The sequence below is a fragment of the Cydia pomonella genome, chromosome 1 (genome assembly GCF_033807575.1).
Source record: "Cydia pomonella isolate Wapato2018A chromosome 1, ilCydPomo1, whole genome shotgun sequence".
NCBI classification, from domain to species: Eukaryota; Metazoa; Arthropoda; class Insecta; order Lepidoptera; family Tortricidae; genus Cydia; species Cydia pomonella.
Window position 1 is genome coordinate 49,631,598 of NC_084703.1, and position 15,792 is coordinate 49,647,389.

At 43.6% G+C, this 15,792-nt stretch overlaps 1 protein-coding gene across 2 annotated transcripts; it reads left to right on the plus strand.

Moving 5' to 3' along the window:
• The first annotated feature begins 275 nt into the window (after positions 1-275).
• Positions 276-10,193, plus strand: LOC133525867 (uncharacterized). Of its 2 annotated transcripts, XR_009800644.1 has the most exons (6): positions 276-773; positions 3,727-3,958; positions 4,603-4,783; positions 8,206-8,470; positions 8,630-9,635; positions 10,034-10,193. XR_009800644.1 is itself a non-coding variant. In XM_061862278.1 (5 exons), the coding sequence occupies exons 2-5, from the start codon at positions 3,754-3,756 to the stop codon at positions 9,056-9,058; spliced, it is 1,080 nt and encodes a 359-aa protein (XP_061718262.1). In that variant the 5' UTR covers positions 276-773; positions 3,727-3,753; the 3' UTR covers positions 9,059-9,865. The 2 variants fall into 2 exon arrangements, 1 of the variants encoding a protein (XP_061718262.1); XM_061862278.1 differs by lacking the exon at positions 10,034-10,193 and having other exon boundaries at positions 8,630-9,865.
• The last annotated feature ends 5,599 nt before the right edge of the window (positions 10,194-15,792 follow it).

A 15,792-nucleotide genomic window follows, 5' to 3' on the forward strand; every position in this document is an offset into this window, starting at 1 on the left:
CGATAAGTTCTGGTTTAGATAAGTTCTCATTTAGATATGGTTTGTATGTATTTTATATTAAGTACCCAATGCATCTCTTGTATCATAATAATGTCTTGTGAAAGTTTTGTAAATGATGTGGTTATCTGTAATTTTTCTATAGTTTAACATACTTTCTACACCTAAGATACTGTAAATTAACCGCGTGGAAGAGCGGTGCTCTCTGAGCACAAGTGTTTTCTCAATTAAAAAGAGGCACCAGCGCAGATAATGTAATTTGCTTTATTTTTTAACCTACTGAATAAATGAATTTAAGCTCTATTCGGGCAAACAATGTCACTTTGACGTTAGAAATATTGTAGACAATCTTATTGGGATCACAACGGAATCGAAAACACGTCCATTTTGACATTTCGTTTACTTATCGATTTTTAAAGATCTTAAATGTGTCTTAATCATTCTTCGAATCGGGCCGTCACGCGCACGGTCCGCGCCTCGCTGGGTGACTTGCGCACCCGTGGTAGGGCTGCATTGTGCCTGCGCGTGCGCGCACAGCTGCGCGTTATCAGTAACCGTTATGTTGTGCGATGTTAGTCTCTGCTGACTATTTTGCACTCAGTGTTTAAAAATTCGGTCAATTGAGACATGCGCATCTAAATGTCTATCTGACAAAATTCTGGATTGAATTTCGATGTTTTGTGAAATATATCAAAGTTCAATGACCGTTGTGGTGGTCAAAGGCTTTTTTATAATATTTGCGGCAATACGGGATTAAGTCCAATAGGACTGCTATTGTAAGTAAAACTGTTCATTTACATACAATTAAAACCGACTACCTACATATGTGACAAAGGAAGACTTCTTCTTCTGAAGTTAAGTTTTTCTATCCCGGACCCGGATACGTCCTTAAACTACGTCCAAAAGAGAGGTATGGGCATTGTGAATGTCATCTCGCTTTGTGTGGTAGGGCACAGCCAGTGGATGTCATTCCAGATCTAGAGCAGAGCCCAACTGGGGAAGTACCTCCACCTTACAGAAAACAGCAGCCAAATAACACTAGATCCTACTCATAGTGTTGTGTTCCTGCGGGTGAGTAAGGTTGCCAGTGCTCAACGAGGGGGGGCGGGTTTAGGGTCGGCAACGCGCATGTAACTCCTCTGGAGTTGCAGACTGCTTACCATCAGGCGGGCCGTATGCTTGTTTGCCACCGACGTAGTATTAAAAAAAAAAATCTATCATTGATAGCTTCAATTATGTTAAAAATTATGTCTGCTCCTCGCTTGTTTTGACGTGACACGTAAGGTGAACGTCTGTAAAAACCCGTAGAAGAGGGGTCGGACCAAAAACTAGATGTAACGAAAAGTGTTATGGCGCGGTGGCTTACATCTCTGTAACTATAATACCTATATATATATATATATATATTTATACTACGTCGGTGGCAAACAAGCATACGGCCTGCCTGATGGTAAGCAGTCTCCGTAGCCTATGTACACCTGCAACTCCAGAGGAGTTACATGCGCGTTGCCGACCCTAAACCTGCCCCCCCCTCATTGAGCTCTGGCAACCTTACTCACCGGCAGGAACACAACACTATGAGTAGGGTCAAGTGTTATTTGGCTGCGGTTTTCTGTAAGCTGGAGGTACTTCCCCAGTTGGGCTCTGCTCTAGATCTGGAATGACATCTGCTGTGCTGTGTGCTACCACATAAGGCGAGATGACATTGACATTGCCCATACCTCTCTTTTGGACGTAGTTTAAGGACATACCCGGGTCCGAATAGTTTCCATATAGTTTAGACGTCACTATAAAAAAGAAAGAAACAATGACTCGGAACGGCTTATGCAGTTGACATAAAATGGCGTTGATTCTGCGCTAGAACCGACGCATTCGCAACTAAAATCACCCCCAATTACGTTATTTACTCATCAATCCATAAACCGATTTCATTGAAATTAGAATCATTTGATAGATCTTCTTCCATTTTAACGAAAAGTTATAAAAATAAAATTCACAGGATAAGAAAAAGCTGTGAAAATAAAAAATGGGGCAATCTTTACAGAAATTTTATGGTTGCTCTGGTTTGAGGGCACCGTGCGCGAAAATTATTACACAAAACCGACGCAAAATACCTCGGATACAAAGACAAAGCAACAACGGTTCCTTACAATTTAATCCTAGTCAAAATGTTAATCTCCTCAAATAATGCATTAGAATCTATAGCGGCGCGGCGGCGTGGATATAACCGAAGGTCCGAAGCGTCTGATAAATGGGCGCCTCTCGAAACTTCCCCAAGTATTTTAAAGTAAAAATATCTAAATGCGAAGGATGAAGGACGAACTCCGCATAGGGTCGAAGGCCCGAAACGTCTCAGTGCTGATTCAGACACTTGTTATATCGTTGTTTGTTTGAGCACTGACCTCCTCGACGCTTCAGGCCTTCGGCCTTACGCAGATCTCGGCCTTCGGCCTTCACATTTAGACACTTGTACTTTTATTCTATGTTTGAGCACTGACCTCCTGGATGCTTCTGGCTTCGGACTCTGCGCGGGGCTCGGCCTTCGGCCTTGTACCATGATTCTGTGTTTGAGCACCAGGGGACGCTTCGGGCCTTCGGCCTTACACGGGTCTCGAAACCCTGAGCTTTTGCCTAAAGGTATAACATTAGGCTAATACGTCCGCCTTTTACACGATAAGTTTTCTTTTGACGATGAAAATAAAAATGTATATAAAAACACACTTTCTTTTATAATTGAATGCATGATATCTCGCTCGGTTGAACAAGAAGCATCCACTAGCAGCGAGACTTGCGTACGCGCACCTGCAGGCGGCGAGGGCTGGCGTCGCGTTGTCATGTGTGGCACACAAGGGCACGACTCTGCCCAGCGGCTGCTCCATCCAATACAATCCAAATTGCCAACACATTTCCTAAATTGAATTTTCACAATATATTTTAAATTGCGCAATATATGAAGCAGTTTTGTTGTGCAACATCCAAAGTGCGAGTCGGACTCGCGTTCCAAGGGTTCCGTACATCACGTAATTTCAAATAATGTTTTTATTTTGTAAGTGAAATGGGAGTGAAACGTCTAGAATACCCGAAGGAGTCAAACTAAAAACCAAATGTAACAGAAAGTGCCTTTACAACTATAAAATAAGATGTTTAGGAAAGAAGCCATTACATACTTGGAATTGAATGTACCGCTAACAGAGGTGGATGGTGGTGAGATTGCGCTCAAAACCACGCATTCAGAGCTAAAATAAGCCTTATGCGTGGTGTTTAGGTTCGCATTAGTGGTGTCACTTGATAGCTTACAATTTTTGCCTATTTTCTTGAATAATATCTAAACTGTTTATTATAAAATTACAATATATATATATTTGAGATCCTCACAATGAGACCTTTCATTTGATATGTAACACAGTTTACTTAGCAAAACTTTGTTTTTTAATTTTCTCATTTACCCACCAAAAATATTTAAAATTCACTTGTTTACGGTACATGTCCGTCTTTGGGTCACAGATGTGTACCAAATTTCAACTTAATTGGTCAAGTCGTTTCGGAGCAAATAGGCTGTGACAGACGGATAGACAGACAGACGCACGAGTGATCCTATAAGGGTTCAGTATTTTCCTTTTCAGGTACGGAACCTTAAAAATAACAACAATAAAATAATAAAACTGCAAGCAATCTTATTTTGTCACTAAACAAAACAATACACCAATATAATTTAAAAATATTTTTCAGGTATTACAAACCCCTTGTAAATTAAAAATGCTGATTATATGTTTATGGGTATCACTTGCGATGTCATGTACCGGAATTACCGGATACCACTACCGAACCCAAAATAAGCTCCAAGCAAAGGGAAGAGAACAGACAACCCTCCTTCGCCGCCGGGTGCTGGATCTGCAGCACTATCCGCGACGGCAAGACGACGGCTACCACCAGCCGGAACACCCACATTTTAACAATACTCGTGAGTACATGTTCCGACAGCAAGAGCACCATGTCTATAGAACTGATAATCATCGCCATCGTCAGGCCGCGTTGCTGCCAACACGTGCAAACTTGAGTTCAAGGATTAGATGCAGATTGTTAATTTTACAGGTAGGCATATCATAATGCGCTTATGAATGTCAAAGAAAGCTACGCCGGCTCTAACCCTTCACCTCTATCTCGAGAAGATTTAAATCCCTCCTAAATTGTAGGAGAGTATCCCAATTCGACCGGCAAAACATTCGGCGGGACGCATCAAAACATTACATCTTTTAACACTCGAATAAAGAAAACATGACTTACTTGACGTATTGTCTCAATAATTATTTTCTTAAATATAATAAACTAAAATGAGTTGTAAAAGTTACGAAGGTGAATGTTTAATAAACGCTCTTGAATAAAAATAAAATCTCGGTCGTTAAAAACCTTTAATATCCTTCATGTTCGGAGTCTTTCCAAAAATGTTAATATGACACGGTATTAGGCGCCTTTACCCTATCCCAGCAAATAATTAAAAGAGATTTCTGTTACTACCCGGCGAAGTTTATGAAAAAGTTTGGTTTCATTGGTGGTATAATTATTGTATAGTTAGAGTAGTTACTTGGTTCTGTTGATCGCTTCCAGATTTCTGCCCAATACAAGAAATGGAGCAAAGTGGAGCCCGCCTGGTTGACGAGGAGGACTACCCGTGGATTGCGAGGGTGGTACACGGTCGCCCCTTTAAAGAGATCATGGCACCTCTCATCTGTACGGCGGCTGCGATCGATAAGGAAATATTTATTACGGCCGCCAGATGTATCGCCACGTGAGTTGTAAACGTTGTCGTCAAAATACATGGAGAATGGACGCAGGTGGCGAAGCGGGGTGGAAAATAGAGAAAGGAGGCCACCCCTCCCATCACTTCGTCGACACAAGCGGCCAATCCGTCGGCCCCGGTAGCTAAAAACCTGGTGTTGCCGAAGATCGCGGCGGTGGTGGTGGCTCTCAAGCGCCGCTATCAGTCTTATGCCTCTATGATAAGCTCGGGGAAGTCGGCCTTGAGCTTGTAAAGGTAAGGCGGCGAACTGGGGACAGATAAAAGGTGCATGACAGACGCCCTAAAGGCGCGCCTGGAGACGGATATAGGAGACTCAGCTCGGGTCTAGAGACGCGTCAAGATGGCGCGTCTACGAGTGTCAGGCCTCAATGAGGCTCCCTCTATGGCAGTGGCGAGGGCGATTGCGGCCAAAGGAGAGTGTTCAGCATTGGCTCTGCCCTAGTTCGGTGTTCTACAGAGGCAACGAACGCCGCATCATCTTCGGGGAGGGTGACGATTGGGTGGTCACTTGATCCTGAGGTGCTCAGATGCTAGAAGTGCCTGGGTGTCGGCTACACTAGGGCCACAAGCCCTTCCCCGATCGAAAGAGGAGACCTGTGCTTCCGCTGCAGCAAGCCGGGGCACCGGGGCGAACTGCCAGGCAGAGGCCTGCGCAGTCTGCCATCAGGTGAAACTGCCAGCTGGGCACTGGATAGGTGGCCGCTCCTGCAACCCCCCTAAGATGAGGGAGGTGGAAGCCCACAGCGGTAACCGGGAGGCTCCAGGAAAGGCCAACCTAGCCGTGAGCCCCCCGACGGAACAGGTTAATGAGGGACAGCCCATGGACCTCTAATGCCAGCACACCCGCAACAAGGTCCATGGGAAGTGTTGCAGTGCAACATTAACCACTCCGCACCTGCCCAGGACCTGCTTATGCAGAACCTGGTAGAGTGGGGTATTACACTGCTGCTGTGGGCTGCGGCGGCAGAGCCCTACGCTGTCCCTTCTCGCCCCAACTGGGTCTGCTCGTGGGACGGCAAGGTGACGCTGGTGGCTCCAACGTTGGAAGATGCCCTCACGAGTACAGAGAGAAGGGAAGGATTTGTGGCAGCAAAATAGAAGGGAATGATTGTTGTTGGGGCCTACCTCTCTCCCACCCACCGCTGGACGCCTACGAGAGGTTCCTGGGGGGCTTCGATGCCAAGAGCCGGGCATGGGGATCCCCTAACACTGATCCCAGTCCTCTTCAATCACGGCAACACGCAGACGTGTGCCCGTTGTAATGGATGGTCTATAGTGGACTTCTTCTTCGCGACCCCTGCCCTGCCGGCGAACGTTGCTGATTCATTTATATATCCGTATGAGGGTTTCCAAACCGCAGAGAGCCATGCCGCCCGGTCCTGATGGGCGAGGGGCCGGGAGGAGGAGGTTCCCGAGATGGTTCTTGGCCCACCTCATCAGGGAAATGGCTGGGGAGGCTGCCACTGTCGAGGCGTGGAGCGCCCCCCTGGTTGCTCCAAGAGGTATCGAACATAGGGTGGTCCACCTCAGATGGTGACACCTCCATGCCCCGCGTGCTTGGCCTTTCCGGGGCAAGAAGCAAGTTTTTTGGTGGACCCTGGAGATCGCCGCCCTCCGTACGGTCTCCTATAACGCCCGGCAGGCCTACACGAAGTGCAGGAGGAGAAGGCACACCGCCGGGGAGGAGGAGCTCCTCCACACCGCGTTGACGGAAAAGAAGCAGGCCCTTTAGCAAGCCATCAGGAAGGCTAACAATGAGGGGTGGCAGGAGTTCCTGGCAACCCTTAATAGGGATCCATGGCGGCGCCCATGCAGAATAGTTCGCAACAAACTGCAGAGCGGCTATCCTTCCGGTAATGAAGGCCCTGACCTTCAAGGTTACGCAGGTGGTGTCTGGACACGACTGTTTCTGTTCTACCTGTTTAGAATTAGGTGGGAGCCGGGGCCTCAGTGCCACGAATGTGGTGCGGTGGACGACATGGCCCACCACACTCTGGAAGAAAATAAACCAACAGACGTCTTCTTCACGATTTTCGTCACCATCTCTTCTAAATACCTAAAACTGGTATGGTTATATTCATTGTTGACTCCAGAATACAAATTGACCGGTTTTAGTTTATGGAGGGGGTGACGGCTCGAAAACAAGGGGGGGACAGATGACGGCCGACCATCATAGATCGCAGTTCACATCTTGAGTCCTATGGGACCGATCGGTTCGTGTGAGATGCCGTTTGAAAGAATATTAAACGTACTAATATTGTGTCTTATTAATCGTAGTCTTAACTGTAGTCGTTTACAAAATATTTGAAAAATATACCATTTTTTATACCAAATCTGGCATAAGTACTGATAAAATATGTTTCTAACTCAATAAATTATAACTTTACCGCAATTAATGTTTTTACAAAATATTACTTATTGCAGCTTACCCAAAGGTTGTCTAGAAGTAATCGCTTCTTATCGCTAATGTTGTTACCTAACTTTTAAGTGTTTTTTTTCATTTCCTGTCTATTTTTAACTGTAGGTATGGTGCACAGTAAAGAATATTTACTAACTTACTTACTTATCTCTTGTCTTGGTAGTCTGGAAGAGATCGCTTTTTAGCGATAAGACTGCCTGTTCTTAGGTAAGAGTAGGTAGTCATAAGCTTGTATTTCGCTTTCGGTGTATTTTTAACTGTATGGTGCACAAAGTACATTTACTTACCTACTTATATTGCTCATACTTATTTTACGCTACCCTTTCATAGAGCTAATGGCAAGTTCTAATGCTAGTTTGACCATTAAAACATTTATTTGTACCTACTTTAGTAGGTAGATATCTTCTTTAGAATCTATAGTTAAAGTAGGTACTTATTAAAAAAAAAAAACATTTATAAGCGTCGGCAACCCTAGCGTTGCGAAGGTGTGCGCGGTGCGGGGAGCGGCGCGTTGAAGGTCACTCCATTGTATTTTTGTGTAGGTATTAAAACGGTAGGTATTCGCGTTTTCTTTTAGAGATAAGTATCTGTTCGTAAGAACTATTATATGTATAATCTGTGCCTAGGTCTGGGACGCTAGGTAGGGTATCCAGGAGAATGTAGGTATTACCACCTTATCATGAATGACTGATTATGGATCACTTTTTCTCGACTGATATCTAAAACTAAGCGCTTAACGAGGCAAGCATCAAAGTACAGCGTGGAAAGATCCAACATTATCCAACGTTCACTCGTGTTTACCCGAGTACCTACTTATTCTTATCTTATCTTTCTTATTTTTTGATTAACCTAATTAAATACAATTGATAAGATGTAGGTACCTTGGCTAGGAAATATACTAGTCAGTTTGCTCTGGCTCCTACACTAGGCTCAGCCTTTCTCGTAGGTAACCCAGACTCAAATGAGTTTATTCACATTTTTGTTATTCCAGGGCCAAAGCCGAATTTACAACTGTACTGTACCTTAACCGACAAATAGGCGTGAAAGCGTTTATTTTCCCGGTGGAACCGTCAAAACAAATGTTTGATGACGTTGGGCTGATCGTTACCTGGGCCCCGTGGCAGAATAAAACTATACATTATGAAATTATCAACCTCCCGAAAAATCCACGACCAGACGACAATTCATACTATTTTTTCGAAGACTTGGTCGACACCAAGGCAAAAACCTCAACTCTCATAGGATTCATTGAACTGGTAAGAACTGTAAAATATGATTAGCTTTTAATCAAAGTTAGTCAAACGAAAGCGACATAGCTTTCATGGTAAACACTCTTAAAATAAGAATCAAAATGAGTACATTATTTTATTTCTCAATTATTGATTTATTGTATAATTTTTACTTTTATATCTTAGGAAGAGTCGCCGGGGACTCATAAGCTATACAAGCTGGAAAATATGCACGCGAGCAATAGAATCTGCAACGAGATCTACCCAATGACGAAGAATTCTGACGATTACTGGGCGCCCTGCGTCCATTTCTGTAGCCCCGAAGAACACGACATGAACAGCGAGACTTGCCGCCGCTACCTGCTCGGACTGGGGCACATGGTTGTCGACGAACAGACCAACGAACTGATCGGTATAGTCACGTGGACGTGCGCCAACAGTGCTCCAGACAGACTTAGTAGAGACAGGCTGCCAATGCCTCTTGGGGTAGCGGTGCCTAACAGGAAGACGTTAAAAATAGACAAAAACTGTGCTGATATGCTAACGAATGATAAAATGCCACATACTCAACTTACGCGTGGCTATTATAGGCATTTGTGTATGGATATGTATTAATTTTAAGTATTGGATTTTCTTCTTAAAATTCTTTCATGTCTACATGAGAACAACTACTCACTATATTTTTTTCTGTTCTATCATTCAGTAAATAGTTCCAAGCCGTTTCGACCCGTCCAACTTTTAAAGACAGCTCAGATTAAAGGTGACAGTCCATTTCCAACTGCAGCTGCACTACCGTTGCGACATTACTGGTGCGACATTACTGCAGCGGCCGACTGCTGCTGCTTGCGGCGTGCAGTCGCGGCAGCGTTCGTCAGTTGATTGTCAAAGTCAATGAATAATGTCACTGTCAGACGTATAAATAAAATTACTGATTTACTTATTTGTATATTTTACGAGAAGAAGTAAGTGACGATAATGCTACATTGTATACGAAAATGAAGAACAGATTTGCCTTTCTACAAGAATCACAGTCAGTCCAAGGCAGTTACGCAATATTATTAAAAACCAGATATTGAATTGTGATCGTTTGTATGCCGATTAAATAAATAGCAATTTAACTTCAAATCGAAGAAATACAACCAAATTACTCGAATGAAATTAATGCAGAGGAGCAAATATTTCTTAACTTAAGGTAAGTTAACATTTTGAAATTATCTTCCCCATCCTCTTGACTAAATGCGTGACCACCGCGCACACAGCAACCCGACGAGAGCGGGACTCATGTTGCTCGTGATGGATACGGTGTACGCTGGTTTGCAAAGAGATTCGTGGGTTTCGGAGATGGCAATGCGACACGTAAGAATAAATTCTCCAATGTAGACGTTCAGTGTTAGTAAAATATTACACATTTATCTTTCCGAGTTTTCATATTAAGCCAATTTTACTTTCTTTAGGTACCTAACAGTGAAAAATAAATGAATAAATTGCTTTGTAAGAGCTATAATTGCGCAATTTACACTTAATATTGTCCAGTGTCCTATTTCAAACTGAAGCACAAATTTAAATCTTATAATGGCTCTTGTGTTGCAGGTGTCCATAGGCGACGGCACTCGTGGTCGGGGCAGATACAGTGTATGACTAGACCTTATAAAACTTGACGGGCGAGACAAGAAATCCTTTATGAAGAAAGCTATTTACGTCAGCCAAGGGGCTGATAGAAAGAATTTTGAATAAATTAATCGGAATAATACATATTTTCCTCGTGTTGAAGTGATGAAAAAATTTCGTGTTGCACTCTGTAGCAAAGTTTATTTAACTCTCATTCCTTGAATCCCCGCAACTGTCAATAAAATTTTACTTTTAAAACCGTTGTCACTTCTCTCGTGGTGTAAGCGACGCGATTTTCTTTTGTAATTTATTTTATATTTTTTATTAAAAAGTGGGTGCCTGGAAGTCTGAGTGGAATGTGCCGGTTCAGGGCGACCGAGGGGAGCGGGAGAGGAGGGGGACAATCGGAGATTTGTCATTGGCTCTCAGCGGTCAGTCGATGTATAGAATCACGCGCTAAGGTACATGCTTCTCGCTGTCCAAACACCCTTACGTTTTGTTACTTAAAAACTGCATATCATTTCACCACGTCCCCTACACGCTGGTCTTCGAACCTGATCCTGAACTCTGAATGTACCGGACTCCGATACGAAAAATGAACACACGGAGCAGTGTTAAGAAACAAGAAGAAAAGCAAAAGGAGCTTAAGGCCGAAAAGGAAATACCTACGCAGAAGCAGAAACCAGTTTGCCAAGCGACTCAAAACGACGAACCTGCAAAAATAAAATCGATAGATAAGAAAAAGGAGCTACTCGATAAAACAATTACTGTAGATGTGGGTAGTGCAAGTGAAAAGTGCAGAATGGAGGAAATTCCTAAATCGAAATCTATAAAATCTACTCGAAAGTCAAAAGCATCAGGTTCTGCGCGTTCTTCAGTCGTGGCCAGAAAGAAGTTGCTAGAATTAGAAGCGGCAGAAGCAAAAGCGCGTATACAAATGGAATTAATCGACAAAAAGCTAGCGGCGGACCTAGCACAATTGGATGAAGAAGAAGAAGAAGAATACAGTTCACAATCGGAAGCTAGTGAAATTCACACAAACAAAGAAGTGGAGAAATGGTTAGAACGCAGTCAACTGGAACTGAAAGAGCAGCCTGTGCCACCAACGGAAAACACATTGGACAAGCTGTACCCGCCGCCCGCGCCGGCTGCACCAGCGCGCGACGGCACCGAAGATACAGTTCACCTACTGGCAACGGCACTCAAAGACATAGCCGCAGTCTCCTCTACGAATGGACCTAACGCTCGAATGTTGAGCCGCCTCTGCACGCCGCGAGATTTACCCTCTTTTTCCGGTGACCCAATGGAGTGGCTCCAATTCAAGCAGGCGTATGACGAATCAACTGAAGTGTGCAATTTCAACGACAAAGAAAACCTATGGAGGCTACGAAAATGCCTTCAGGGACCAGCTAAAGAAGCAGTAACTTCTCTGTTAATTGGAGCTACTGCGCCAGATCTAGTGATGTCCACTCTAGAGTTACAGTTTGGGAATCCCGATATTATTATTTCAAAAATTGTACAAAGCATCAACAAACTGCCGGTGATGTCTCAAGAATATCATAAGGACATAGTGTCTTTCTCCGTGAAGGTTAAGAATTACGTTGCAGCAGTAACAGCTATTGGTCATGATGAGTACCTAAGGGGGATGAAAATCATATCTGTAATTCTGTCAAAATTGCCAACTGTGTTAATATCGAAATGGGTCGACTATAGCTACCCGCTTATCAACGACGGCAAGAAACCCCGGCTCGTCATTCTGTCGGAATTTTTAAATGACGAAGCTCTCAAAATATCAAAAACAGCTGTAATCCTCGCGAACACTTACAGTGATAGTAAACGTAAACAAAGTGATTGTTACCGCTCTCAAACCGTGCTAGTGCAGAATGAACTAAGTGACGATAAGTGTAAATTTTGTCGTACCTCTAAACACGACATAACAGACTGTAAAATGTTTAAAAAATCGCTTCGCAAAGACAGGTGGGCCTATGTGAAACGTCATGGATTATGCTATAAATGTTTAGTGTCGCGCCATAACAAAGAAACCTGTCCTGCGCCCTGTTGCGATAAGGAAAACTGTGGACAATCCCATCACCGCTTGTTACATTACATTTCGCACGCTAATAATTCAAATCTTCAATCTAGTGTGAATATTACGGAAATAATAGACACTGATGTGAGTGAAACGCGATCTGAGACTGTTACAAACATAAACTCGACAAGCTGCAAAGTTTTGTTACAAGCTGTACCTATTTACATACACGGACCTAACGGTATAATTAGTGCCACTGCATTATTGGACAATTGCTCGACGGTATCACTGATAAGCGCCGACCTCGCCGCCCGCGCCGGATTGCATGGTACCAAACAAAAAATGTGCGTTAGTGGGGCATGGAGTAACACCGAACTTAAGTGCGAAAGTGAGGTAGTGGACTTTGATGTGTCGAACAAAGATGGACAGATGTTTACGCTACGTGCTCGCAGTGTTACAGACTTAAACTTGCCTTCGCAAAATGCATCTAAAGTGAACCTTACGCATTATGACCTTAAGGTTGAAATTAAAAATCAATTATGTAACACTCGTTATGAGAAGCCTCAGCTGTTAATAGGGCAGGATCACTATCATCTTATGATGCCACTGCAAATAATAAAGGGCAAGTCCGAAGGATCTTACATAACTCAGACTGTCTTAGGCTGGTGTGTTCACGGCCGTATCACAGCACCGCGCGACAAGGGCCAGCGGCTAGATTCAACCTTATTTATAACTGAGGACCTGCAGGACCAAAATGAGCGTGCACTACGAGAAATACACGAAGAAGTACGCCGCTCTTTTACCATTGAATCCATGGGCGTTTCATGTAATCCACGCCAGAACTCCGAGGACCTGCGCGCACAGGAGCGATTGGAACAAACGGCTAGATTGTTAGAAGGCAGGTGGCACGTTGGGCTTCCATGGAAAGATCTTAATTGCAACATGACTGAATCCTATGGTAATGCACTTTCTAGACTTAAGGGAGTGGAAAGAAAAATGAAACGGGATGTTGGCTATGCATCAAGGTACACTGAAAGAATAAATCACCTGTTCGATAACGATTACGCAATGGAGGTCAGCAACCCGAAGCTCACGCCAAAAACATGGTTTCTGCCGCATTTCGGGGTTGACAACCCTAACAAACAAAAATTAAGGCTCGTATTCGATTGCGCATCCAAAAATAATGGCGTTTGTTTAAATGATTACCTGTATAAAGGACCTGATCTGCTCGTATCGTTATATGGAATAATGCTTCGATTTCGCGAAAATAAAATCGGAATAACTGGAGATATCCAAGATATGTTCCTAAGAGTGAAAATCATCCCTGAAGATCAAGATGCATTTCGTTTCTTGTGGAGAAACACGTCTGAAGGCTCCGCTGCTCCTGACGACCCTATAAAAACGTATAAGATGACATGTTTAATATTTGGAGCAAATTGTGCACCATTTATTTCGCAGTTCATAAAAAACAAGAACGCCGTGCGCTATGAGTCATCGATGCCGGCCGCCGTATCTGCAATATGTAAACAACATTATGTAGATGATTACATTGATAGTTTTGAGGACGAAGAAACTGCAATAAAAGTGGTACAAGAAGTGGCGTATATACATAAACAAGGCGGTTTTAACATTCGTAACTGGACGAGCAACAGTGAAACATTAATAAACAGTTTACCAAAAGAGAACTTAGGTTCAACGGCCATAAGGTTCAAAATCGATCAACAAGATAATGGCGAACGTACGCTCGGATTAGTTTGGTTTCCAAAGGAGGACTTACTTGGTTTTGATGTCTCTTTCAAACGCATACCGGAGGCAATCATATCTGGAGAGAAGATACCTACAAAGCGAGAAATGCTGAGAGTTGTTATGTCGATATTCGATGTGTATGGGTTCCTATCACCGATAACAATAAGAGAAAAAATAATAATCCGTGATACATGGGCACAAGGATTACTTTGGGACGACATGATTCCGGAAGAATTATTTAAAAAATGGATCGAATTCCTCGAGCTATTGAAACGGGTAAGTTCAGTGCGCCTGCCCCGATACTATCAAGCCGCCACGCGTGCGAGTGAGACAGACGATGCACCGAATGCACCGGATAGTGCAGGCCGCCGGCCGGCTATGTATACAAACCTACAACTTCATTTGTTGTGTGACGCGTCATCGCAAGCCTTATGCGCCGTAGCGTACTGGCGCTGGTTAGATAACAATAACCGGTGGCAATTAGCATTTATTTCGAGTAAATGCCGAATTTCACCTACTAAACATAGAAGTATTCCAAAATTAGAATTAGAAAGTGCATGTCTAGCAGCGAGACTAGCACATAGTATAATCAAGGAACACAAAATGAGCACGGAGAAAATTTATTACTGGACTGATTCGACCTGTGTGCTTCACTGGATATATAACGATGCACGTACCTATAAAGCGTTCGTGGCGCATCGGCTCGGGGAATTAGATGAATTAACTCAATCTGCTCAATGGAGATACGTACCTACGAAAATGAACGTAGCTGATATTGCTACACGAGACACCTGTGAACTCAGAATGCTGGAAAATGAATGGTTTCACGGTCCCGACTTTTTGTATGGCAATGAGGAAACTTGGCCTTCAAATAAACAGCTGACGAAGCCTAACCCTTTGGATTTAGAGTATACAATGATTGTAAATGTATCTCCTGAAAACTTACCAGCTGTTCCTGAACCTGAAAGGTTTTCATCGTGGTTAAGATTACTTGGAGCTACCTGCGCTATACTTATATTTATAAATAAATGTAAAAAACTTACTTGCGAGATTAATGGAGACCTGAAGGAAAAGGCGGAGCGCTTGCTAATCAAATATTCTCAAGCGCAGTCCTTTCCTGAAGACCTGGATAACCTGAAAAATAAAAGAAATTTAGACCGGAAAAGCAGATTACTTACCTTGACCCCATTTCTCGATGAACACGGTATTCTGCGCGTCGACGGACGAATTGGGGCGGCCCAGGAGGTACTACCGGAGACAAAACAACCCGTGATCCTCGATGGAAGTAATTACGTTACTAAGCTTATTGTAAAACATTATCACGTGACGGCCGCACATGGAAATCAAGAAGCAGTGGTAAACAACCTGAAACAGAAATACTGGGTTATTCGAATTCGTCCAACTGTGAAACATGTAAGCAGTAAGTGCATGTTCTGTAGAATAAAAAAAGCGCAACCGCAACCACCTAGAATGGGTGACTTACCTCCTGCTCGCATGGCCCACCATCAGCGCCCGTTTACGTTCTGTGGCATTGATTTGTACGGACCAATGGAAGCAACAGTATTGAGACGTCGAGAAAAGCGGTATGGAGTTTTATTTACGTGTCTTACCATGCGAGCTGTTCACATAGAAATAGTCACGAGGCTCACAGCTGACGCACTAATAATGGCTCTGCGAAGGATGGCGGCGCGTCGTGGTTGGCCTCAGCAAATTTTCTCGGATAATGGCACAAACTTGAGAGGGGCTGATAATGAACTTAAGAAGTCTATTAGTGAATTAAATCACACCGCATTAAAAGATTTGGCCTTGAAATATGGCACCACTTGGAATTTTTTGCCACCAGTTAGCCCCCACTGGGCTGGCGCGTGGGAGCGACTTATTCGATCAATAAAGGCATCACTCAAGGTGGTATTAAAAGAACAGGCTCCGCGAGATGAAGTTTTGAGCACGTTCATGGCAGAGGTCG